The following is a 27,043-nucleotide window of genomic DNA, read 5'->3' as shown; positions in this document are numbered from 1 at the left end:
GAAAATATAATATCCTGGGAATCCTGACTTTACTCCATGAGTAACCCTTGGATTCACACCAAAAAAGATATTTACGCCATATCTTATGATAGATTTTCCTGGTGACAGGCTTTCGTGCCTGAATTAAGGTATCAATAACTGACTCGGAGAAGCCACGCTTTGATAAAATCAAGCGTTCAATCTCCAGGCAGTCAGTCTCAGAGAAATTAGATTTGGATGGTTGAAAGGACCCTGAAGTAGAATGTCCTGTCTCAGAGGCAGAGTCCATGGTGGAAGGGATGACATGTCCACCAGATCTGCATACCAAGTCCTGCGTGGCCACGCAGGTGCTATCAAAATCACTGATGCTCTCTCCTGCTTGATTTTGGCAATCAGATGAGGGAGCAGAGGAAACGGTGGAAACACATAAGCCAGGTTGAAGGACCAAGGCACTGCTAGAGCATCTATCAGCGTTGACTTGGGATCCCTGGACCTGGATCCGTAACAAGGAAGTTTGGCGTTCTGGCGAGACGCCATGAGATCCAGTTCTGGTTTGCCCCAACGTTGAACCAATTGTGCAAACACCTCTGGATGGAGTTCCCACTCCCCCGGATGAAAAGTCTGTCAACTTAGAAAATCCGCCTCCCAGTTCTCTATACCTGGGATATGGATAGCTCATAGGTGGCAAGAGTGAATCTCTGCCCAACAAATTATCTTTGAAACTTCCAACATTGCTAGGGAACTCCTTGTTCCCCCTTGATGGTTGATGTAAGCCACAGTCGTGATGATGTCCGACTGAAATCTGATGAACCTCATTGTCGCTAGCTGAGGCCAAGCCTGAAGAGCATTGAATATCGCTCTTAGTTCCAGAATGTTTATTGGAAGGAGGGTCTCCTCCTGAGTCCACGATCCCTGAGCCTTCAGGGAGTTCCAGACTGCCCCCCAGCCTAGAAGACTGGCATCTGTCGTTACTATTGTCCAATCTGGCCTGCGAAAGATCATACCTTTGGACAGATGGACCCGAGATAGCCACCAGAGAAGAGAATCCCTGGTCTCTTGATCCAGATTTAGTAGAGGGGACAAATCTGTGTAATCCCCATTCCACTGACTGAGCATACAGAGTTGCAACGGTCTGAGATTTAGGCGGGCAAACGGCACTATGTCCATTGCCGCTACCATTAAGCCGATTACATTCATACACTGAGCAACCGAAGGGCGAGAAGTAGAATAAAGAACACTGCAAGAATTTAGAAGTTTTGATAACCTGGTCTCTGTCAGGTAAATCCTCATTTCTACAGAATCTATCAGAGTTCCCAGAAAGGAGACTCTTGTGAGAGGGTATGGAGAACTCTTCTCTTCGTTCACTTTCCACCCGTGCGACCTCAGAAATGCCAGAACTATGTCCGTATGAGACTTGGCAATTTGGAAATTTGACGCCTGTATCAGAATGTCGTCTAAATAAGGGGCCACTGCTATGCCCCGCGGCCTTAGGACCGCCAGAAGTGACCCCAGAACCTGCGTAAAGATTCTTGGAGCTGTAGCTAACCCAAACGGAAGAGCTACAAACTGGTAATGCCTGTCCAGGAAGGCAAACCTTAGAAACCGATGATGATCTTTGTGTATCGGAATGTGAAGATAAGCATCCTTTAAATCCACTGTAGTCATGTATTGACCCTCCTGGATCATAGGTAGGATGGTACGAATAGTCTCCATCTTGAATGATGGGACCCTGAGAAATTTGTTTAGGATCTTGAGATCTAAGATTGGTCTGAAGGTTCCCTCCTTCTTGGGTACCACAAACAGATTTGAATAGAAGCCTTGTCCCTGTTCCTCCTTTGGAACTGGGTGGATCACTCCCATAACTTCGAGGTCTTGAACACAATGTAAGAATGCCTCTCTCTTTATCTGGTTTGCAGATAATTGTGAAAGGTGAAATCTCCCTTTTGGAGGGGAAGCTTTGAAGTCCAGAAGATATCCCTGGGATACAATTTCCAACGCCCAGGGATCCTGGACATCTCTTGCCCAAGCCTGGGCGAAGAGAGAAAGTCTGCCCCCTACTAGATACATTACCGGATCGGGGGCCAATCCTTCATGCTGTCTTAGAGGCAGCAGCAGGCTTTTTGGCCTGCTTACCTTTGTTCCAAGCCTGGTTAGGTCTCCAGACCGACTTGGACTGGGCAAAAGTTCCATCTTGTTTTGTATTAGAGGAAGTTGATGCCGCGCTCGTTTTAAAGTTTCGAAAGGCACGAAAATTAGTCTGTTTGGTCCTTGATTTATTAGACCTGTCCTGAGGGAGGGCATGTCCTTTCCCTCCCGTGATATTAGAAATGATCTCCTTCAAACCAGGCCCGAATAGGATCTGCCCCTTGAAGGGAATATTAAGAAGCTTAGACTTTGAAGTAATGTCAGCTGACCATGATTTAAGCCATAGCGCCCTACGCGCCTTAATAGCAAAACCAGAATTCTTAGCCGTTAGTTTAGTCAAATGAACCATGGCATCAGAAACAAATGAATTGGCTAGCTTAAGTGCTTTAAGCTTGTCAAGTATATCGTCCAATGGGGTCTCTACCTGTAAAGCCTCTTCCAGAGACTCAAACCAGAAAGCCGCCGCAGCAGTGACTTGGGCGATGCATGCAAGAGGTTGTAGAATAAAACCTTGTTGAATAAACATTTTCTTAAGGTAACCCTCTAACTTTTTATCCATTGGATCTAAGAAAGCACAACTGTCCTCGATGGGGATAGTAGTACGCTTAGATAGGGTAGAAAATGCTCCCTCCACCTTAGGGACTGTTTGCCATAAGTCCTGTGTGGCGGCATCTATTGGAAACAATTTCTTAAAAATAGGAGGGGGAGAGAACGGTACACCTGGTCTATCCCATTCCTTCGCAATAATTTCTGAAAACCTTTTAGGTATTGGAAAAACATCAATGAAAACAGGTACTGCATAGTATTTATCCAATCTGCACAATTTCTCTGGCACTGCAATGGTGTCACAGTCATTCAGAGTAGCTAAAACCTCCCTGAGCAACACACAGAGGTGTTCAAGCTTAAATTTAAATGTTGCCATATCAGAATCAGGTTGAATCATCTTCCCTGAGCCAGAAACATCACCCACAGAAAGAAGCTCTCCTTCCTCAGCTTCTGCATATTGTGAGGGGGTATCAGACATAGCTACTAAAGCATCAGAGTGCTCTGTATTCCTTCTAACCCCAGAGCTGTCTCGCTTTTCTCGTAACCCAGGTAGTCTGGATAATACCACTGACAGTGTATTATCCATGTCTGCCGCCATGTCTTGTAAAGTAAATGGGCGCGCTAGATGTACTTGGCGCATCTTGAGCGCGAGTCCCGTGAGCGGGAGTCAAAGGCTCTGACACGTGGGGCGAGTTAGTCGGCATAACTTCCCCCTTGTCAGATTCCTCTGGTGATAAATCTTTTAAAGACAGAATATGGTCTTTGTAACTTAAAGTGAAATCAGTACATTTGGTACACATTCTAAAAGGGGGTTCCACCATGGCTTCTAAACATAATGAACAAGGAGTTTCCTCTATGTCAGACAAGTTTAAACAGACTAGCAATGAGACCAGCAAGCTTGGAAAACACTTTACAGAAAGTTAACAAGCAAAAAATAAAAACGGTACTGTGCCTTTAAGAAAAATAAAAAAGGTCAGAATTTGAAAAACAGTGAAAAAAAGCAGAAATCCAACGAAATTTTTACAGTGTGTATAATAGGCTAACAGAGCATTGCACCCACTTGCAAATGGATGATTAACCCCTTAGTTTCAAAAACGGATAAAAAACCTGAAATAGACATTTTTTAACAGTCACAACCAACTTCCACAGCTCTGCTGTGGCCCTACCTTGCCATACAAACGACTTTGGAAAGCACCAAAACCCTTCAGAGAGGTCCTAAGCATTCAGGGAACTCCTTCAGGAAAACTGGATGTCTCAGTCTGCAAAAGTGAATGCGCATCTAGGCGTGAAATTAAGCCCCTCCCACTTCGTCTACACAGTGAGAGGCCTAACAAAATTATCCTAGGCAAATTTTAGCCAGTCATGTAGAAAAAAACTGGGCCCCAATAAATTTTATCACCAGAAAGCATATAAAAAATGTTTAAGCACTCCCAGCCAACGTTTTATATTTCAGTAATTTGAAAAAATAATAAGAGTGTTACCTCTAATAGTAAGCATGATACTAGTCATTATTAAATCACTGTAATCAGGCTTACCTTAAATAAATCTGGTATCAATAGCATTTTCTAGCATATACATTTCTCTAGAAAAATTTAGACTGCACATACCTCATAGCAGGATACCCTGCACGCCATTCCCCAAGCTGAAGTTACCTCTCTCTTCAGTTATGTGTGAGAACAGCAATGGATCTTAGTTACAACCTGCTAAGATCATTAGAGACCACAGGCAGACTCTTCTATTTTCTGCCCGAGACCAAAATAGTACAACTCCGGTACCATTTAAAAATAACGAACCTTTGAATTGAAGAAAAAACAACTAATTTACACCACATCTCTCTAACTGCTTCCATGCTTGTTGAGAGCTGCAAGAGAATGACTGGAGGTGGCAGGAAGGGGAGGAGCTATATAGACAGCTCTGCTGTGGGTGATCCTCTTGCAGCTTCCTGTTGGGAAGGAGAATATCCCACAAGTAATGGATGATCCGTGGACTGGATACACCACAAGAGAAATGACAGGGCGGGCCGTGGACTCATCTTACCATAGAAGAAATCAATTTATCAGGTAGGTATAAATTTAGTTTTCTTCTATAAAGGTAAGACGAGTCCACGGATTCATCCTTTACTTGTGGGAAACAATATCAAAGCTACAGGACATGGATGAAGGGGAGGGACAAGACAGATGGTTAAACAGAAGGCACCACTGCTTGAAGAACCTTTCTCCCAAAAATAGCCTCAGAAGAAGCAAAAGTATCAAATTTGGAAAATTTGGAAAAGGTATGAAGCGAAGACCAAGTTGCAGCCTTACAAATCTGTTCAACAGAAGCATCATTTTTAAAAGCCCATGTGGAAGCCACCGCTCTGGAAGAGTGCGCTGTAATCCTTTCAGGAGGCTGCTGTCCAGCAGTCTCGTATGCCAAACGGATGATGCTTTTCAGCCAAAAAGAAAGAGAGGTAGCCGTAGCTTTTTGACCTCTACATTTTCCAGAATAGACAACAAAAAAAGAAGATATTTGACGGAAATCTTTGGTCGCTTGCAAGTAAAACTTCAAAGCGCGAACCACGTCCAAGTTGTGCAACAGACGCTCCTTCTTAGAGAAAGGATTAGGACACAGAAGGAACAACAATTTCATGATTGATATTCCTATTAGTAACAACCTTAGGAAGGAATCCAGGTTTGGTACGCAAAACCACCTTAGCATGGAAAACAAGATAAGGCGAGTCGCATTGCAATGCAGATAGTTCAGAAACTCTTCGAGCCGAAGAGATAGCAACTAAAAACAGAACTTTCCAAGATAGAAGCTTAATATCTATGGAATGCATAGGTTCAAACAGAACCCCTTGAAGAACTTTAATTACTAAATTCAAACTCCATGGCAGAGCAACAGGTTTAAACACAGTCTTGATTCTAACTAAAGCCTGACAGAACGACTGAACGTCTGGAACATCTGCCAGATGCTTGTGCAGTAGAATTCAAAAAGCAGATATCTGTCCCTTTAAGGAACTAGCTGATAGCCCCTTCTCCAATCCTTCTTGGAGAAAGGACAAAATCCTAGGAATCCTGATCTTACTCCATGAGTAGCCTTTGGATTCGCACCAATAAGATATTTACACCATATCTTATGATAAATTATGATAAATTTTCCTGGTGACAGGCTTTCGAGCCTGAATCAAGGTATCTATGACCGATAAAATCAAGCGTTCAATCTCCAAGCAGTCAGACGCAGAGAAACTAGATTTGGATGCTGGAACAGACCTTGAATCAGAAGGTCCTGTCTCAGTGGCAGAGTCCATGGCGGACGAAATGACATGTCCACCAGGTCTGCATACCAAATCCTGCGTGGCCATGCAGGTGCTATCAAAATCACTGAAGCTCTCTCCTGTTTGATTCTGGCAATCAAACAAGGAAGGAGAGGAAATGGTGGAAACACATAAGCCTGGTTGAACGACCAGGGTACTGCTAGAGCATCTATCAGTACTGCCTGAGGATCCCTTGACCTGGACCCGTATTGAGGAAGTTTGGCATTCTGACGAGACGCCATCAGATCCAATTCTGGTGTGCCCCATTGCTGAATCAATTGTGCAAACACCTCCGGATGGAGTTCCCACTCCCCCGGATGAAAAGTCTGACGACTTAGAAAATCCGCTTCCCAGTTCTCCACTCCTGGGATATAGATTGCTGATAGATGGCAAGAGTGAGTCTCTGCCCATCGAATAATTTTGGTAACCTCTCTCATCGCTAGAGAACTCTTTGTTCCCCCTTGATGATTGATATATTCTAGAGTCGTGATATTGTCCGACTAGAATCTTATGAATCTGAAGCGCATTGAATATCGCTCTCAGTTCTAGAATATTTATCGGGGGGAGAGCCTCCTCCTGAATCCACAAACCCTGTGCTTTCAGGGAATTCCAGACTGCACCCCAGCCCAATAGGCTGGCGTCCGTCGTCACTATGACCCACGCTGGCCTGCAGAAACACATTCCTTGGCACAGATGATCCTGTGACAACCACCAAAGAAGAGAGTCTCTGGTCTCTTGATCCAGATTTATCTGAGGAGATAAATCTGCATAATCCCCATTCCACTGTTTGAGCATGCATAGTTGCAGTGGTCTGAGATGCAAGCAAGCAAACGGAACTATGTCCATTGCCGCTACCATTAGTCCGATTACCTCCATACACTGAGCCACTGACGGCCAAGGAATGGAATGAAGAGCTCGGCAGGTGGTTAAAATCTTTGATTTCCTGACCTCCGTCAGAAAAATTTTCATGTCCACCTAATCTATCAGAGTTCCCAGGAATGGAACTCTTGTGAGAGGGATAAGTGAACTCTTTTTTACGTTCACCTTCCAACCATGAGATCTTAGAAAAGCTAACACGATGTCCGTGTGAGACTTGGCTAGTTGGTAAGTCGATGCCTGAATTAAGATATTGTCCAGATAAGGCGTCACTGTTATGCCCCATGGCCTTAGACCCGCCAGAAGGGACCCTAGCACCTATGTGAAAATTCTGGGAGCTGTGGCCAACCCAAAGGGAAGAGCCACAAACTGGTAATGCTTGTCCAGAAAAGCGAACCTTAGGAACTGGTGATGATCTTTGTGGATAGGAATGTGTAGATATGCATCCTTTAAGTCCATGGTGGTCATATATGGACCCTTCTGGATCATTGGCAAAATAGTCCGAATGGTCTCCATCTTGAAGGATGGGACTCTGAGGAATTTGTTTAGGATCTTGAGATCCAAAATTGGTCTGAAAGTTCCCTCTTTTTTGGGAACCACAAACAGATTGGAGTAGAACCCTTGCCCCTGTTCTGTTTCCGGAACTGGGCAGATCACTCCCATGGAATATAGGTCTTCTACACAACGTAAGAACGCCTCTCTTTTTGTCTGGTTTACAGACAATTGAAAAAGATGGAATCTCCCCCTTGGGGGAGAATCCTTGAACTCTAGAAGATACCCCTGGGTTACTATTTCTGAAGCCCAGGAGTCCTGAACATCTTTTGCCCAAGCCTGAGCAAAGAGAGAAAGTCTGCCCCCTACTAGATCCGGTCCCGGATCAGGGGCAACCCCTTCATGCTGTCTTGGTGGCAACAGCGAGCTTCTTGGCCTGTTTACCCTTGTTCCAAGTCTGGTTAGGTCTCCAGACTGACTTGGATTGAGCAAAATTCCCCTCTTGCTTTGTGGCAGGGGAAGAGGTAGAGGGACCACCTTTGAAATTCCGATAGGAACGAAAATTATTTTGTTTGGTCCTCATCTTATTAGTCTTATCCTGAGGAAGGGCATGGCCTTTTAATCCAGTGATGTCTGAAATTATCTCTTTCAGTTCAAGCCCAAATAGGGTCTTACCCTTGAAAAGGATGGCTAAAAGCTTAGCTTTTGATGACACATCAGCAGAACTTAAGCCATAGCGCTCTACGCGCTAAAATGGCAAAACCTGAATTCTTTGCCGCTAATTTAGCCAATTGAAAAGCGGCATCAGTAATGAAAGAATTAGCTAGCTTGAGAGCCCTAATTCTATCCAGAATATCATCTAATGGGGTCTCAACCTGAAGAGCCACTTCCAGAGCCTCGAACCAAAAGGACGCTGCAGTAGTTACAGGAACAATGCACGCTATAGGTTGGAGAAGAAAACCTTGGTGAACAAATATTTTCTTCAGAAGACCCTCTAATTTTTTATCCATAGGATCTTTGAAAGAACAACTGTCCTCGATAGGTATAGTTGTACGCTTAGCCAGGGTAGAAATAGCTCCCTCCACCTTAGGGACCGTCTGCCAAGAGTGCCGTACGGCGTCAGATATGGGAAACATTTTCTTAAAAGTAGGAGGGGGAGCGAACGGAATACCTGGTCTATCCCACTCCTTAGTAACAATTTCCGAAATCCTCTTAGGTACCGGAAAAAACATCAGTGTAGGCAGGAACCTCTAGGAATCTGTCCATTTTACACAATTTCTCTGGAACTACAATAGGGTCACAATCATCCAGAGTCGCTAAAACCTCCCTGAGCAATAAGCGGAGGTGTTCTAGTTTAAACTTAAAAGTCGTCATATCTGAATCTGTCTGAGGGAACATATTTCCTGAATCAGAAATCTCTCCCTCAGCCAGCAAATCCCTCACTTCAGAACATTGTGAGGGTACATCGGATATGGCTAATAAAGGGTCAGAGGGCTCAGCATTAGTTCTCACACCAGACCTACTGCGCTTCCCCTGCAACCCAGGCAGCTTAGATAAAACCTCTGTGAGGGTAGTATTCATAACTGTGGCCATATCTTGCAGGGTGAAAGAATTAGACGCACTAGAAGTACTTGGCGTCGCTTGTGCGGGCGTTAATGGTTGAGACACTTGAGGAGAATTAGATGGTAAAACCTGATTCTCTTCTGACTGAGAATCATACTGTGACATACTTATAGAAGCTAAAATATGTTCTTTACAATTTATTGACCTTTCAGTGCATGAGGGACACATTCTAAGTGGAGGTTCCACAATGGCTTCTAAACATATTGAACATTAACTTTCCTCAATGTCAGACATGTTGAACAGGCTAGTAATGACTACAAACAAGCATGAAAACACTTTATTTAGTGAAAAAAATAACAATCTTAAAAAACAGTACTGCGCCTTTAAGAGAAAAAAAGCATACACGTTCTGCAAAACAGTCTAAACATGTACGAAATTTTTCAAAATTTTGTATGTAGACCCACTATAGGTAGTTTGATTGCACCACAAAATTTTTTTAACAATTAACCCCTTAATGTCCAAAACGGATTGAAAATAGGCCCAGATCCGGAAAAAAAACCTCAGCACCTTGCCACAGCCCTGCTGTGGCCCTACCTGCCCTCAGGGATCGAAAGTGTTGGGTAAAAGCTTCGATTTGGCCCAAAACATACACCAGGGCCCTCAGGAGTTAGAGCTTGCTGCTTGCTGACAAACTGAGCATCTGAGGCGCAAAAATAGGCCCCGTCTATCTCACTCAATGTTTCCTGAGCCTAAAGAACCGCACCAGAGTGGTTATAACTAGCCATGTGGGTTCCAAGACCCTAAAGATAAGCCATGTGTGCCCCAATAAAGTTGCCCAAAACATTTATTGCCCACAAAAATGTTAAAGCACTCCCATCCAAAAAAAATGTTTGCTCACAAACATTTCACATTCAGTGCCAACCATATATGTAATCGGCCCCATAAGCAAGCTAAGTAATGCCCTTCTTATAGCTCTAGGATTACTGCTTACCCTTACCCTCCTGGGTATAATGTCAGCCTTTCTGAAATACACAGTCTCTCCAGAAAAAATATGACTGAACATACCTCATTGCTGCATAGCATGAAACCGTTCCTCACACTGAAGTTTCCTGTACTCCTCAGCCTCTGTGGGAACAACAATGGACCTTAGTTACAAATGCTAAGATCATCATCCTCCAGGCAGAAGTCTTCATCCATCTGCTGCCTGAGAGTAAATAGTACAAACCGGTACCATTTAAAAATAACAAACACTTGATTGAAGAAATTAAAAACTAATATTTTATCACCTCTTTCACTTTACCCTTCCTAGTACTTAGAGTAGGCAAAGAGAATGACTGGGGGTGGAGCTAAGGGAGGAGCTATATAGACAGCTCTGCTGTGGTGCTCTTTGCCACTTCCTGTAGGGAAGGATAATATCCCACAAGTAAAGGATGAATCCGTGGACTCGTGTTACCTTTATAGAAGAAATACAAATTTACCTATAAAATAAAACCTAACCTAAGTTACAATAACACCTAAAACTACAATTAAATAAATTACCTAAATTAAATACAATTAAATAAATTACAAAAAAAACAAACACTAAATTGCACAAAATAAAAAACAAATTACAAGATAACTAATTACACCTAATCTAATAGCCCTATCAAAATATAAAAATCCCCCCCAAAAAATAAAAAAACAAAATAAAAAAAACCCTAGCCTAAACTAAACTACCTATACCCCTTAAAAGGGCCTTTTGCAGGGCATTGCCCCAAAGAAATTAGCTCTTTTAACTGAAAAAAAAAATACAAACAACCCCCCCAACAGTAAAACCCACCACCCACACAACCAACCCCCCAAATAAAACCCTAACTAAAAAAAACTAAGCTCCCCATTGCCCTGAAAAGGACATTTGGATGGGCATTGCCCTTAAAAGGGCATTGCCCTTAAAAGGGCATTTAGCTCTATTGCGGCCAAAAGCCCTAACCTAAAAATAAAATCCACCCAATAAACCCTTAAAAAAAAAAACTAACACTAACCCCTGAAGATCCACTTACAGTTTTGAAGATCCGACATCCATCCTCAACGAAGCCTGGAGAAGTCCTCATCGAAGCGGCAAGAAGTCCTCAACGAAGTCGGGAAAAGTCTTCATCCAAGCCGGGAGAAGTGGTCCTCCAGACGGGCAGAAGTCTTCATCCAGGCGGCATCTTCTATCTTCATCCATCCGGCACGGAGCGGCTCCATCTTCCAGACATCCGGCGTGGAGCATCCTTTTCCAACAAAGGAAAGTCTTCTTCCAAAGTCTTCTTCCAGAATGAATATCTCTTTAAGTGACAACATCCAAGATGGCGTTCCTTAGATTCCAATTGGCTGATAGAATTCAGCTGATCAGCCAATCGGAATTAAGGTTGAGAAAAAATCCTATTGGCTGATGCAATCAGCCAATAGGATTGAACGTCAATCCTATTGGCTGATCCAATCAGTCAATATAATTGAGCTCACATTCTATTGGCTATAATGTAACTATTAGTTATATTGTAGCTAGCTTAGGGTTTATTTTATAGGTAAGTATTTAGTTTTAAATAGGAATTATTTAGTTATTAATAGTTTTTTTTTTAGATTTAATTTAATTATATTTAAGTTAGGGGTTAGGTTTAGGGGTTAATAAATTTAGTATAGTGGGGGCGGCAGATTAGTGTTTAATACATGTAGGTAGGTGGCGGCGATGTTAGGGTCGGCAGATTAGGGGTTAATAATATTTAACTAGTGTTTGCGATGAGGGAGTACAACGGTTTAGGGGTTAATATGTTTATTATAGTGGCGGCGATGTCCGGAGCGGCAGATAAGGGGTTAATAAGTATAATGTAGGTGTTGGCGATATCAGGGGTGGCAGATTAGGGGTTAATAAGTGTAAGATTAGGGGTGTTTAGACTCTGGGTTCATGTTAGGGTGTTAGATGTAAACATAACTTTTGTTTCCCAATAGGAATCAATGGGGCTGTGTTACTGAGCTTTACGCTGCTTTTTTGCAGGTGTTAGGCTTTTTTTTTCAGCCGGCTCTCCCCATTGATGTCTATGGGGAAATTGTGCACGAGCACGTACAACCAGCTCACCGTTGACTTAAGTAGCACTGGTATTGCAGTGCGGTATGGAACACAATTTTGCCTTTTAACGCCGGGTTTGTAAAAACATGTAATTACCAGCACTGTTAGGCAAGTGAGCGGTGACAATACGTGCAAGTTATTACCGCACCTCTCATAACGCAAAACTCGTAATCTAGCCATATATATTTTAAACTAAAAAAGCCATTATAATTAGCTTTGTTTTAAAATGTATAATTTTTTATTATAATGTATTGTGATCTAGTGGCCAATGATGCCATTATTAAAGGGACATGACACCTAAAACTTTCTAAGTATACAAACGATCAAACGATCAATGAGGAGCACCAGGCAAAATTCCATAAAATAAAACTTAACTTTTATTCAGCTCGTTAGCTTTTCTTTAAAAGTTTGGCAGTTCAAACAACATTTGACAGATAGTACAGCATTCTCTTGCTTACGCGTTTCGGCAATAGCCGTAATCATAGCTTGAGAAATTTACAGACATAGAACACTTTTAAAATACCCACCACAATTTTGATTGGTTGTAAAAATGGAACTGCATGACTCTCTGATTGGATGCTTGCGTCTAAGACTAAAACCTCCTTCTCAGTTACATGAACAGGTGTGCTGTTAACCCCTAGTGGTGCAGATACTTTGTAACTGTCTGCGGCTTTAGTATAATTATGCAAAGAAATATTTTACATTATTGTATCCTCTGATATGTTACTTATAACTCTTTCAAAATACTGCAGACTATATTCAAATTTAAATGATCCGTTATACATTGGCCAAGTTAGTAAAAATTTAACAAAATTGTCATTATGTGATAATGAACTTTGCATAGCTAACGTTATAATGTAAACTACTCTGGATTGCTATTTTTTGTTCACCTTCAAATTGAGTTAACTGTAGTTGTGACATAACATTGTGTACCAATCGGAGCTTATAAATACATAGATAAAATCGGAGCTTATAAATAAATAGATAATATGGTCCTTGCATTTACTTAGCAATTTTCTATCTAAGTCAAAAGATATTATATGTTTATGTTGAAATTAACTGTAAAACATTCCGTATAAATATTACTTCTAATAATAGTTATTTATTCTGTATTTTATAGTAACTACGTGACTACATTGATACTTTCAATAAATACGATTGATTGGCCATTTTCTTGTGACTATTGCTCTGGATTGGTTTCAACTTGCATTGCATAAGATTAATTCTATACTTAACTTTAATAAATTTCACAGCAACCTTGGTGTGCCCTTTCAAATATTAGTTTCGTCTTTACGTGACACTTTACTTCGTATTTTTAATTTCTCCATGTTCCAAAAAACATTACAACTTAGTTAAATTTGCCTTTCATTAACCTGTCTTTATTCTCTATTCTGTCTTTGATTGATGTAAAAGAGTACTTGTTCTATTTGGGTATTGAATGTCAACCTTTGCCTTCTCCTGCATATGTAATAATTGGTCACATATAGTGTTTGGGGTTGGGTGACTGTGTTCCCCTCCTCTAGCGAGAATTACACTAGAGTGCAATTTCTGTGCTTCTCATTAGTTCACTAATAGCACTTGTTCAAAGTTTGGTTTACTCACTGTTGATTAATTTATGTGACTATTTTAATTTCATTACATATGTCACAAAGTTTATACTTAATGGCCTAGTATGGTTTTATTTCTGCCAAAAAATTTATTAAATCATACTCTGTGTTCAAACCTAGAGGTATTCTGGTTTTTAACTTATGTATCCAGAATACCTCTCTCAATGCTAGGTTGTTCTCTTTGTTTGACTTTCCTTTCCTGGGTTTCTCTATGATTGTCCATTTGAGAGAAATCGGATCACTTTGATGTTCAGTTTTAAAATGTTGTACCAAGGGTGTTGTTAGTGTGCCCTTCTTGATACTGGAAACATGTTCCCTGATTCTTTCATGTACTTCTCTTGTCGTGAGCCCCACATATTGCAGGTCACATAGTATACAAGTTAAGAAATAAACCACACTGCTCTCTCTACAGTTTAAGCACATTTTATGACTGAATGTTTGTCCTGTGACTGAACATCTAAATTGGTTTCCTGGTTGGAGAAATTCCCCACGCTTTCAAGTGTTATTACTGCAGTGAAATGTGCCTTTTACTGTAAGCCATGAGCTTTTCTTTACCTCTGTTTCTTTTAAACAGGTTGTTGCTATCTTATTCCCTAAAGACATACCCTTCTTGAAGGAGAACCTGCAACCCTGTTTCACTATATTGGTTAACTTGTCATCCGCTTGTAACATAGGTAGATGTTTCTGTATAATGTAACAAATCTGGTGGTACTGGTTGCTGTACTGAGTAACAAAAGTAACTCTTTCATCCATACAACTTTGCTTTTTATTAATTTTATCTTTGAGTAAGTCCTCTCTTTTCATTTTCGACACTACATCCTTAGTGTTTTTATTTAACTATTTGAGTAGCCTCTAGCTTTTAGCTTGTTTGTTAGAATCTGTGCATGTTTATCAAATAATATATCTGTACTGCAATTTCTCTTTAATCTGGTGAATTGTCCTTTGGCTACTGAGCCAAACACCCTATTAGGATGATTGCTTTTCACAATGCAGTAAGGTGTTACCAGCAATTGGGTTTGACATAAACTTCGGACCTCCACAAGTCCTTCCACTTTACCTCTCAATTGCACATCTAAGTAATGAATCTCACTTTTTTGCCCACTCAAAGGGTGAATTGTATACCTACATCGTTAGTATTCAATAACTGAAACAATTTTTTTTGGGCACTGTCCTGCTTCACCGTCCCAAATACATATGAGATCATCTATGAAGCGTCTATAATACATTATTTTGGTTTTGAGGGGGTCCTGACATCCATAGATGTGGGACAGCTCCCACCAACCCATGAACAGGTTGGCATGATTCAGATAGAGCATACCATTTCAGACAACTTCCGAATTTACTTATATTATCTCATTTGCATTTTGTTTGAAGCAGCAATACACTACTGGGAGTTAGCTGAACATATCAGGTGAGCCAATAACGAGGCATATACTGTATGTATTCGTTTCATTTCAAACAAAATGAACACTGAATAGTGCAGCCACCAAATCTTCGAGAAAACATATTTCCTTAAATATTCAGAACGAAAATTTCTTGGCTACATAGATTCAAAATAAAATTTAAATTATAATCCATTTTTTTAACTAAAATATAATTTAACTGCTTATATTGTTCAAATATCAAAATTTGGTACCTATTTTTTTATTAGTAAATGTAAATGTTCCCATTCACATAAAGGATATTTCAATATTTATACTTTAGCAAAGAGTCATACTAAGAACAATTACTGCTAAAGGTGGTTCTACAAGCTATTGCATCGTAAGGTGTACCTAGCTTTTCACACATGGCTTCTCCATTTTGGCTTTATTTTTGTTAAATAAATCATGACATAGTGTAATATGTAATGTGTTGTTGTTCATCTGAGGTTGTATTCACCTAATTTTAAGACATGCTAAGGACCAGATGAATGTGTTTTATGTCGCTGATACGTAAAACCATAGAATTAAAAGAGGGTGTACTTTTTCACATGACTGTAACTTCCTTATGTGTAGCACATATTCACTGCAGTGTCACTATATTGTGTTTTTATATGTTTGGCCACACGTGTTTATTGTCATAAAAATGTCAAACTTTACACTGAGCAGTTTTTGTTCCTGTTCTGTGGGAGTGAGCCTGTTTGTGCCTGTTACTGCTGATGTCGGGAGGCCAGTAAGCTAAGCCACTGATCTCCACCTGTTCAAATCGGCACATTGGAGTGCTGAAACCTCTGAGTTTCACAACTTAAAGGGGATACTGAAGCCCAGTTTCTATCTAGCTGGGGCTTTTCCCCCCTCCACTTTGCGTCCACCTACCCCATGGGAATCTATGTGGAAGGGTGGGCGTAGACTCCATAAGCCCCTGTCGAGACATTATTGTCTGCTAGAGGGTACGGTGCCCCCAGACCTAGCCCCGCATCTGAGTAAGTGGGACACTATTCTCTACACTAGAATCTCGGCTGGTGCCTGGCAAGGGTCTCTTGCCCTAACCAAAAAATCTTTGCATTGTGTGACAATGTTTGAAACGCACTATAAAGTCATCTCTCAATGGTACCTGGTCCCAGTGCGATTAGCCAGGATGTTCCTGACGTCCTCCCCCACAATGCTGGAGGGAATGTGGGGGCCCGGGGAAGCATGCTCCACATCTGGGTGAAATCCCCAGGTTGTCTCATCTGTGGAACCTATGTTTCCACACTCTATCTACCCTCAAGATTCAATTGACTAAAAGCCCTGCCACAGCACTTCTACACTTAAACTTACATGACCTTCCCAAACACCAACAGATCTTTTGTGTATACCTCCTGACATCAGTCAAAACTTGTATTGCTAGATGCTGGAAGAAAGCTTCTCCCCCTTGCTGGTCCGATATCCTTAGGAATATGGCCTACCCTTCATGTTATGGAAAGGGACATATTTTATAGTCTGGACAAAAGTGACTTGTTTGAGATGGTCTGGGCTGACTGGACGGAAACACATGACACCACATGGCTCCCCCAGGTCAGGGTATAGGAACACATGTATCATCTGCTTCAGACAAACCCCGATAGGTGTCTTCCCCCCCCTTCCCACTCATATTGCTGAATCCCCCTCTTCCTTACCCCCCCCTCCCACTCTCTTTGATAATTTTTCAGAAATGTACTGACTTCTGTCTCTGATACTTCGATGATTAAGATGTATCCTATGTATTCATTATTTCCTCTTTGATTGTTTGGTTATTTTACTTCTAGCATTTTACTGAAACGGGTTTGTACTAAAATATGGCAGGGGACCTGCGAGTCCCCAATTAGTGTAATACCTGTTAAAACAAATAAAAAATCTTTAAAAAAAAAAAATAAGTAAATTGGAAAGTTGTTTAAAATGGTTTGCTCTATTGGAACCAAGAAAAAATGGGTTGCATGTCCCTTTAATTCGCCAGTGTCCCCAACTAAAGTTCATTTCAAGAAAGGAATAAAAAACCGGGGCATATCTAACCTTTTTCATTCTAATGTAAATATTATATCTTTAATAAAGTTTAATTTCTCTTTTAAAAAACCCCTTCAATTATTTAAAATGGTCATATTTTGCTCATAATACTGTTTACCAGGACTGCCTCTAAACAGTGATAAGAAAATGATTTTGAAGTATTAGCTATATTAATATTTTACAGCTTTCAACTGAAGTTAAATATTAAACAACATGACTTTTAAAAAAGATTGTTTACATTACTTGTGAATATATATTTAAAACAAATTAATGCAATTGTATGCCTATATGAATACTATATAAAAAGTATAATCTGATTTAAAAAAAAAAAAAGGGATACTGAACCCAATGTTTTCTTTCATTATTTAGCATGCAATTTTAAGCAACTTTCTAATTTACTTTCTAATTTCCTATTATCAATTTTTCTTCGTCCTCTTGGTATCTTTATTTGAAAAAGCATGAATGTAGGCTTACGAGTCAGCCCATTTTTGGTTTAGACCCCTGGACGAGTGCATGCTGATTGGTGGGTATATTTAGCCACCAATCAGCAAGCTGTACCCAGGTGGTGAACCAAAGATGGGCCAGCTCATAAGCTTACATTTATGCTTTTTCAAAAAAAAGATACCAAGAGGATGAAGAAAGGTTGCTTAAAATTGCATGCTCTATTCGAATCATGAAAAAAAAAAAATGGCTTCAGTATCCCTGTAATCTACATGCTGCTCTTCATAATGATTTTGAGGGGGGAAAAGAGATACAGAGGCCGATTTATCATGGCTCTTAAGACCGCTGCTCCTTAACTCGTCCATCTGCTCTGAGGCGGCGGACAGCAATCCGCCCAACCGCATACAATCGGGCTGATTGACACTCCTGGCTAGTGGCCGATTGGCTGTGAATGTGCAAGGGGTGGCATTGCACAAGCATTTCTAATGAAATGCTTGAACAATGACAAATGCCGACAACGTACGCTGTTGGCATTTATAGATGTGTGGCGGACATGATCGCTACAGTGGATCATGTCCGTTAGCACTTTCATAAATTGGCCCCTTAGAGAGAAGAGAGGGAGAGAGAGATTAGCACACCTATAATGAGCATGCTGCACTTTATCATGGCATTGAGCACTCTGTGCTGTTTAAAGGGACAGTCTACAATATAATTTTTTTGTTTTAAAAGATAGATAATTCCTTTATTACCCATTACCCAGTTTTGCATAACCAACAGAGTTATATTAATATACTTTTACCTCTGTGATTACCTTGTATCGAAGCATCTTCTGACAGCCCCCTGATCACATGACTTTTTAATTTATTATCTATGGACTTGCATTTTAGCCAATTAGTGCTGTGTTGTGCTAACTCTTAAATAACTCCTCGGTTGTAAACACGTTATCTATATGGCCCACATTAACTAGCAGTCTCCTGTTGTGAAAAGCTAATAAAAAAGCATGTGATAAAGAGGCTGTCTGTAGTGGCTTAGAAATCAACAGAAATTTAGAGGTTTAAATGTTATAAAGTATATTAATATAACAATGTTGGTTGTGCAAAGCTGGGGAATGGGTAGTAATGGCATTATCTATCTTTTTAAAAATAACAATTTTACTGTAGGCTGTCCCTTTAATGACATTTCTATACACTATACCCTGATGAGCATACTGCTCTTTATAAATATGATAAGTATGTATACTCTGATGAATATGCTATACTGTACAATGATGGTATATCTATACACTAATAGTGAACATGCAGCACTGTATAATGATGTGAGTTCAGTATATAAATTTCAGGTATCGCTACCAGTAAGCATGTTATATCATTTTCGTAACTAAAATGTAGAGATTTATTAAGGGAATTGTTACTACACTGTATATTTGGGATGGTGCTGGGAGAGACAACTGAAAATTACTGCATTTAGGATTTCTCACAGAGAACACAATTGAATCAATACTATTAAGCTGAAAACAAACAAACATCTAATATATGTAACTCTGTTTTTTTTAGGGAAAAAGTATGAGAAATTCTTACCAAGTTATAAAGCTCATTGTTTCCTACATCAAGCTCCTCTAGTCTATGAAGATGTGCGAGAGACCTGTTATTAAAAGACATTAACTTAGTACCATATTCATTTGAAAGCAAGTCATTAAAATAAAAAAAAATGTATAAAACACTTGCTCAAATCAAAATGATTAAAATCATTTACCTTTATGCCATGATTCTGCATACCTGTTTTTGCACCTAGATGCTAAAATGAGTATCTTCTTTGATCACTAGTGGCCAGATTACGAGTTTTGAGTTAGGAGCTATGCAGTGCTAACTTGCACATTATTCTCACCGCTCACTTACCTACAGCGTTGGTATTACAGGTTTTTCTAAACCAGGCGTTAAAAGGCAAGAAATGAGAGTAGAGCAAAATTGTGCTCCATACCGCACTCGAATACCAGTGCTCCTTAAGTCAGCGGTGAGCTGGTCTACGTGCTCGTGCACGATTTCCCCATAGACATCAATGGGAAGAGCTGGCTGAGAAAAAGTCAAACACCTGCAAAAAAGCAGCGTAAAGCTCAGTAACACAGTCCCATTGATTCCTATGGGGAAACACATTTTATGTTTACACCTAACACCCTAACATGAACCCTGAGTCTAAACACCCCTAATCTTACACTTATTAACCCCTAATCTGCCGACACCTACATTATACTTATTAACCCCTAATCTGCCACTCCAGACATCGCCGCCACCTACATTATACTTATGAACCCCTAATCTGCTGCCCCCAACATCGCCGACACCTACATTATATTTATTAACCCCTAATCTGCTGCCCACAACATCGCTGACACCTACATAATGTTATTAACAACTAATTTGCCACCCCCAATGTCGCCGCCACTATAATAAAATATTAACTCCTAAACCGCCGTATTCCAGCATGCAAACACTAGTTAAATATTAGCCCCTAACATCGCCGCCACCTACCTACATTTATTAACCCCTAATCTGCCGCCCCCAACATCGCTGCCACTATATTATATTTATTACCCCCTAAATCTAAGTCTAACCCTAACCCCCCTAACTTAAATATAATTTAAATAGATCTAAATACAAATTACTATCATTACCAAAATAATTCCTATTTAAAACTAAATACTTACCTATAAAATAAACCCTAAACTAGCTGGCATTCTATTGGCTGATTGGAACAGCCAATAGAATGCGAGCTCAATCCTATTGGCTGATTAGATCAGCCAATAGGATTGCAGTTCAATCCTATTGGCTGATTGTATCAGCCAATAGGATTTTTTCAACCTTAATTCCAATTGGCTGACAGAATTCTATCAGCCAATCGGAATCTAAGGGACGCCATCTTGGATGACGTTACTTAAAGATAACTTCATTCAGCAAGAAGACATGGAAGAAGAGGATGCTCCGCGCCGGATAGATGAAGATGTCTTGAAGATGGAGCCGCTCCGCACGGATAGATGAAGATAGAAGATTCCGTCAGGATGAAGACTTCTGCTCGTCTGGAGGACCACTTCTGACGGCTTCGTTGAGGACATCTTGCCGCTTGGATGAAGACTTCTCCTGGTAAGTGGATCTTCGGGGGTTAGTGTTAGGAGTTTTTAAGGGTGTATTGGGTGGGTTTTATTTTTAGGTTAGGGCCTTGGGCCGCAATAGAGCTAAATGCCATTTTAAGGGCAATGCCCATCCAAATGCCCTTTTCAGGGCAATGGGGAGCTTAGGTTTTTTTAGTTATGCTTTTATTTGGGGGGTTGGTTGTGTGGGTGGTAGGTTTTACTGTTTGGGGGGTTGTATTTTTGTTTTACAGGTAAAAGAGCGGATTTCTTTGGGGCAATGCCCCGCAAAAGGCCCTTTTAAGGGCTATTGATAGTTTAGTTTAGGCTAGGGTTTTTTTTTTTTAATTTTGGGTGGGCTTTTTTAATTTTGATAGGGCTATTAGATTAGTTGTAATTAGTTTAAAGATCTTGTAATTTGTTTTTTATTTTCTGTAATTTAGTGTTTGCTTGTTTTGTATTTTAGCTAATTGCATTTAATTTAGGGAATTGTATTTAATTTAGGTAATTTAATTGTAGTGTAGTGTTAGGTGTTAGTGTTACTTAGGTTAGGTTTTATTTTACAGGTCAATTTGTATTTATTTTACCTAGGTAGTTATTAAATAGTTAATAACTATTTAGTAACTATTCTACCTAGTTAAAATAAATACAAACTTGCCTGTAAAATAAAAATAAACCCTAAGATAGATACAATGTAACTATTAGTTATATTGTAGCTAGTTTAGGGTTTATTTTATAGGTAAGTATTTAGTTTTAATAGGAATTAGTTAGGTAATGATTATAATTTGTATTTCAATTTATTTTAATTATATTTAAGTTAGGGAGTGTTAGGGTTAGGGTTAATAAATATAATATAGTGGCGGCTACGTTGGGGCGGCAGATTAGGTGTTAATAAATGTAGATAGGTGGCGGTGATGTTAGGGACAGCAGATTATAGGTTAATAATATTTAACTAGTGTTTGCGATGCGGCAGTGCGGTTGTTTAGGGGTTAATATGTTTATTCTAGTGGCAGCAATGTCCGGAGCGGCAGATTAGGGGTTAATAATTTTATTTTAGTTTTTGCGATGCGGGAGGGCCTCGGTTTAGGTGTTAATGGGTAGTTTATGGTTGTTAGTGTACTTTTTAGCACTTTAGTTATGAGTTTTATGCTACAGCGTTGTAGTGTAAAACTCATAACTACTGACTTTAAAATGCGTTACGAATCTTGACGGGGTAGGGTGTACCGCTCACTTTTTGGCCTCCCAGAGCAAGCTCGTAATACCGGCGCTATGGAAGTCCCATAGAAAAAAAGACTATACGCAATTTGCATAAGTTGATTTGCGGTAAGGTCAAAAAAGTGTGCGGTGCCCCTAAATCTGCAAGACTTGTAATACCAGTGGTAGTAAAAAAGCAGCGTTATGAGGCTTAACGCTGCTTTTTAACTCATAACGCAAGACTCGTAATCTAGCCATAGGTTTGCCAAATTAGACAGAACAATATATATTGTATCAAAATGCAATACTGACTACAGAACTATGTATAAAAAGCCAGGCTCAGCTGAGGCCTGAAAACACAAACTGTAGCACACGAAGGAGGAGGAGGTGGTATGTAAAAAGCATTGCACTGCTGCATTGTGTGAACAGCAGCCCTCTGCTGTCAAGTAGCAGAAACTGAATTTGTAGACAATATTAACAATATATTAAAGGGACAGTCAACTTGATTTTTTTTATCATTTAAAAAGATAGATAACGCCTTTACTACTCCAGCTTTACATAACCAACACTGTTATATTAATATTCTTTAATATAAGCAACAATTGCCTTTGGAGGTTTCTCACCAATCCAACGTCCAATTCTAATCTAATAATAGCTCACTCGTCTACTTCAACATAATCCCATTATATAAAACATAGTCTATAGACCTGTCACATAGGACACTTGGGAATCCACCTCCTTGCTTGTGCCATGTGAATCACTGCTACCCTTAAGTTAGTCCAGCAACCAATTCAAAACATGCAGTGTGTAGTAAAATGAGTCACCAATACTCCAGACACCGACATAGTGTATAGTAGAGCTGGCGGTCACTTTAAACATCAGTATTACGCGTTTTGTGTCTCCCTCTTAGGCATTGGTCCCAAGGCTTCACCAGATGGAGATTTTTAGTGCAGCCAGGTGTCACACTAAGGTATGTGGATTTTTTTATTTTTTACTACATACTTTCCCTAATATATGTTTAAAGGGACAGCTCACTGTAAAATAGTTTTTCGCTCAATGTGTTCCCCATGTTAAAAAGGTAGCTAGAACCCCCACTGCAAGTGGGAAATATCAGACACATTAAAAAAACTGTATGGGCTATATAAATGGATCATCTACAAAACATTTAGCAAAGAAAAATCTAGTGTATAATGTCCCTTTATTAGAAAGCTAAAGGAGCAGTTTATAGTTTAGCCTTGTAACAATTATGCATGGACATTATTAGGATGTTTCATTATTCAAAATCACAACATTGCTACTGGATCATGTTTAATCTGAGAATTAGACTTTTATCTCAATGTTTCTTCAAAATGGAAATACTTTATCTCACAAAAGCAGCACAATTTCTAATCATTTCACAGTTAACTGTACCTGTGTGCCAAAGTAAGTTTGAGTATGACATTAATTAACCACCGCAACTAACATTGGATAATTAAAAATGTTAGGGCTAAATAGAGGAAGGGTCTAAATATGTCATAATTACTTTACAAACAGCAGTCCCCCACACAATGACATTAAGGGGACAGTAAATGCCTTAAAATTATAATTGTTATGATGAACTATCAAACATGCAATTAATCAAGCAGTTTCTTTTGGTTTTGAACCTAACAGGAAGTAGATGCCTTTGTATTGTTCACTGGCTAACAAGCATAACTCATTACTTTATTGGTGGACAGTGACATAAGTTGCAAACACAAAAACAAAAAATTCAGTCCAAAAACAATTGTTGAAAAAAAATCACTTTAATGTCCTTTTAATGAGACAAAATAACAGTCAGAAAGGAGATATCGCTTCTAACATGGCAAAACCTTCCTTCCCTATGAACCAGAGGCAGCTAGTAGCCTAAAAAATGCAAATTACTGTAATAAAAATTCAAACTAAAGACAGCTTACTTCCTATCTTCTTCTTTCACAGTGAGATATTTAATTCTACTCAAGATAATTAATGAGTCAGAAGACATATCAGTGTAACCAGCAGGACCGTCTTTAACACAGGGCAAAAGGGACAGCTGCCCAGGGCTCAGTCTTTGTTGAGGGGCCCAAGAGTCATGCCAGACTGCTGATGTCATGTGACATGGGGGGGACACACAGTCAGTCCTAATACTGTCACAGTCAAAAGTTCTCTGCTTATATTTATTTGTGAGAAACTGTGCCAGACTGTGCCGGTGTCATGTGACATGCCAAGCTAGTGCAGATAGAAGAAAAATAGATGCGCCTAATGATGTAAAGGCCTATTTTGCTGTTCTCAGACTAACCCCTCCTAATTAGACTAAAGTTACAGATGCAAAAAGATAAGAGAAAAGCGCTAATTTAAAACTGCAAATAGGGATCATAAAGGATGTATAAAAATATAACAATTTATTAAAAACAGATGAATATCATAAAATAGTAAAAGTACATATATTGTCGCATACAGTAATAGAAGTGTGTGGACTATTGGGACATCTCCCAAACAAAGCTATCTAGCTTATATCTAATAGATATATATTCAAGGTGATTACTTAAAAATGCTGCTCTATTACATGCTTATAGCAATACAAAGAAATAATAAAACAATCACTGTTGCAAATAAAAACGTAAACAATGTAGCAATAATATACACCGGTATATGTGTTGGAGTGAAACGTATGTATCGCTATGCTGCAAATACAGTCAGAGAGTGTCTTGTGGTGGTGTAAAAGAGATATCACTATCTCCAAACAGACATAGGTTTGTTACCTTATGAGACGCTGTCCTGGCATCCGTGCCGTGTATGTCTCGTCAAAGTGAAATTTTCTCCTCTTGACGGAGTGTGACTTTGTACATGTCGGGATATTACCTGATATCTTCAATGCTTTTGTCTCAGTGGTGTCAAAGAGTGCTAAGTTGGCGTCTTCTCTCCTCCTTGTGTCTGAGGTTGTTGGAGACACGTGATTTCTCTATGTGACGTCAGAGGTCAGAGATGGAATCCTTAGGAAAATAAGAGCTGATCCATTAGAAAAGTATCGCTATTAGTGCAATTACTTCTGAATGTCTTGGGTTATTACAAAGCGATGTGCAAAGTGCAGTACCTTGTATTTAAAAAACAGGCAGCAAAGGCTTCTCTTATTTTACGGCTTGTTCCGTCTGTGTCCTGTTGCGGTCTGTGCACTAGACCCAGAGACACAGATAAGGTTGGTCTTTTACTGGAACGTTGTTTTAGAAGTCCTGTGGGGAAAAGCTTACGCTGGCCTTTCTGGGGGGGCTCAGAGCTTTCAGAGTGAATACAGTCCTGGTCAACGCGTTTCGACTCTAGGGCTTTATCAAGACATGTTTTATTGTATACACGCCAAGCTTTAAAAATGCCTCCTTTCATCCTGATTGTTTCTTCCAATCTCATTAGCTGTTAAGGTGGAATTTGGTAGTTCTTTAAGGTAGAATTGTTTATCATAGTCTACAGTCAATTCTATTTTGGTCTCACCAATTTAATTATTTCTCATACCTTATCCACATATTTTTTGGTCCTATATTGTTTTGATCTCACAACTTCAAATCACAAGCAATACATTTTCAATACGGTGTTGTTCCATTTTTTTTTATTACAGTGTTTAATGTGCATATATGCAAAAATGCTTTAAATTCATATTATAAAACTTGCTAGGCTTTGAGAGAGCAGTTTAGGGGGTATAGTGGGTAAAGTGTTTGTTTAGCAAACTTTTCTTTTGTTCTTAAATTTAATTTTAATTTGAATTGTAGTTTGTTCACCTTTAGGCTTGTTTCCTACATTACAATAGGTTTGGAACCATGCTCTACAAAAGATACATCGATGATGTGTTCTTTGTATGGAAGGGGGAGTTAAGGGAACTGGATATTATACTTGAGGATATGAATAAGACTGGTGTAGGAATAAAATTCCCCAGTACATATAGTAAGGAGCATATAATATTTCTAGATTTGGATATAAAAGTTGTGGGAAATAAAGTGTCAACTAAGACACATTTTAAAGAGGTAGATGCCAACAACCTCATACATTATAACAGCTGTCATCTAAAAAATTGGAAGAACAACATCCCTAAGGAACAGTACCTTAGTATCAAAAGAAACTGTAGTGATATAAGAGATTATGAAACACAGATAAAAGTTTTGGAACAAAAATTTACTGACTGATGATATAATACAGACATACTAGATAAAGCAAAAAGAGATATTTACAACAGAGATAGAGAAAGTTTGTTAGTATACAAACAAAAGAATGATAGATATCAAAACACATATAATGATGATGTAATCAATGTTCCATTCATAACACTGGTATCTAGTACCAACAGATCCAATAATAGAAGAGAAAGTGGTAGATGTACCAAAAATTATATACAGAAAAGCAAAAAATCTCAAAAACTTTTTGTCCCCAAGTGAACTAGTACAAAATAAAAGAAAGGATAACGAAGTAGACATAGGAGGCCAAAAACTGAAAGGGTTCTTCCCATGTTTCGGATGTCGAGCATGTCAACACAGCAACAAAATAAAGAGTCTTATTTCAACATCAAATAATTTTGAATATGTCATTAAAGATGTGATAAGATGTCAGGACAAGGGAATTATCTATGCTATTGAATGCAAATGCAAGAAATTATACATAGGAGAAACGACTAGAACTCTGAGGGAGCGAATAAGAGAACATATTTCGTGTATTGGAAGGGGTAATTTAGACACTTATTTGTACAGCCACTTTAGAGAAGTTCACAATAACAACCTAAATGATATTAGATACTAGTATTATGAAAGTAAAACCTAACTGGAGAGGAGGTGACTGGGAAAAGAAGCTACTAAGACTAGAAGCAGAATTAATTATAAAATAGACACATTACATCCGAAATGATTGATCAGGATGAAAGGAGGCCTTTTTAAAGCTTGGAGTGTATACACTAAAACATGTCTTGATAAAGCCTTAGAGGCGAAACGCATTGACCAGGACTGTATTCACTCTGAAAGCTCTTTGCACATCACTTTGTAATAACCAAAGACATTCAGAAGTAATCGCACTTTCGCAACAAAGATACAAAAGGAAACAGCTTGAAGGATCACCTCTGCACAGGATATCTCTGTGAAATCGCTACTAGCGATAATTTTCTAATGGATCAGCTGTTATTTTCCTAAGGATTCCATCTTTGACGTCACATAGAGAAAACACGTGTCTCCAACGACCTCAGACACACTGAGGAGAGGAGACACCAACTTCGCACTCTTTGACACCACTGTCTCA

At 39.4% G+C, this 27,043-nt stretch overlaps 1 protein-coding gene across 1 annotated transcript in view; it reads right to left on the bottom strand.

Annotated features, from left to right (window-relative positions):
• LRRC1 (leucine rich repeat containing 1) overlaps positions 1-27,043 on the bottom strand; it is a 447,671-nt gene that overhangs the window by 150,959 nt on the left and 269,669 nt on the right. The window contains exon 6 of the mRNA XM_053710387.1: positions 19,047-19,110. Within this exon, the coding sequence (XP_053566362.1) occupies positions 19,047-19,110 (64 nt within the window). The remainder of the gene's footprint in view (positions 1-19,046; positions 19,111-27,043) is intronic.

The sequence above is a fragment of the Bombina bombina genome, chromosome 4 (assembly GCF_027579735.1).
Source record: "Bombina bombina isolate aBomBom1 chromosome 4, aBomBom1.pri, whole genome shotgun sequence".
NCBI classification, from domain to species: Eukaryota; Metazoa; Chordata; class Amphibia; order Anura; family Bombinatoridae; genus Bombina; species Bombina bombina.
The sequence above is the reverse complement of the archived record's forward strand: the minus strand, read 5'-3'. Positions and strand labels throughout refer to the sequence as shown.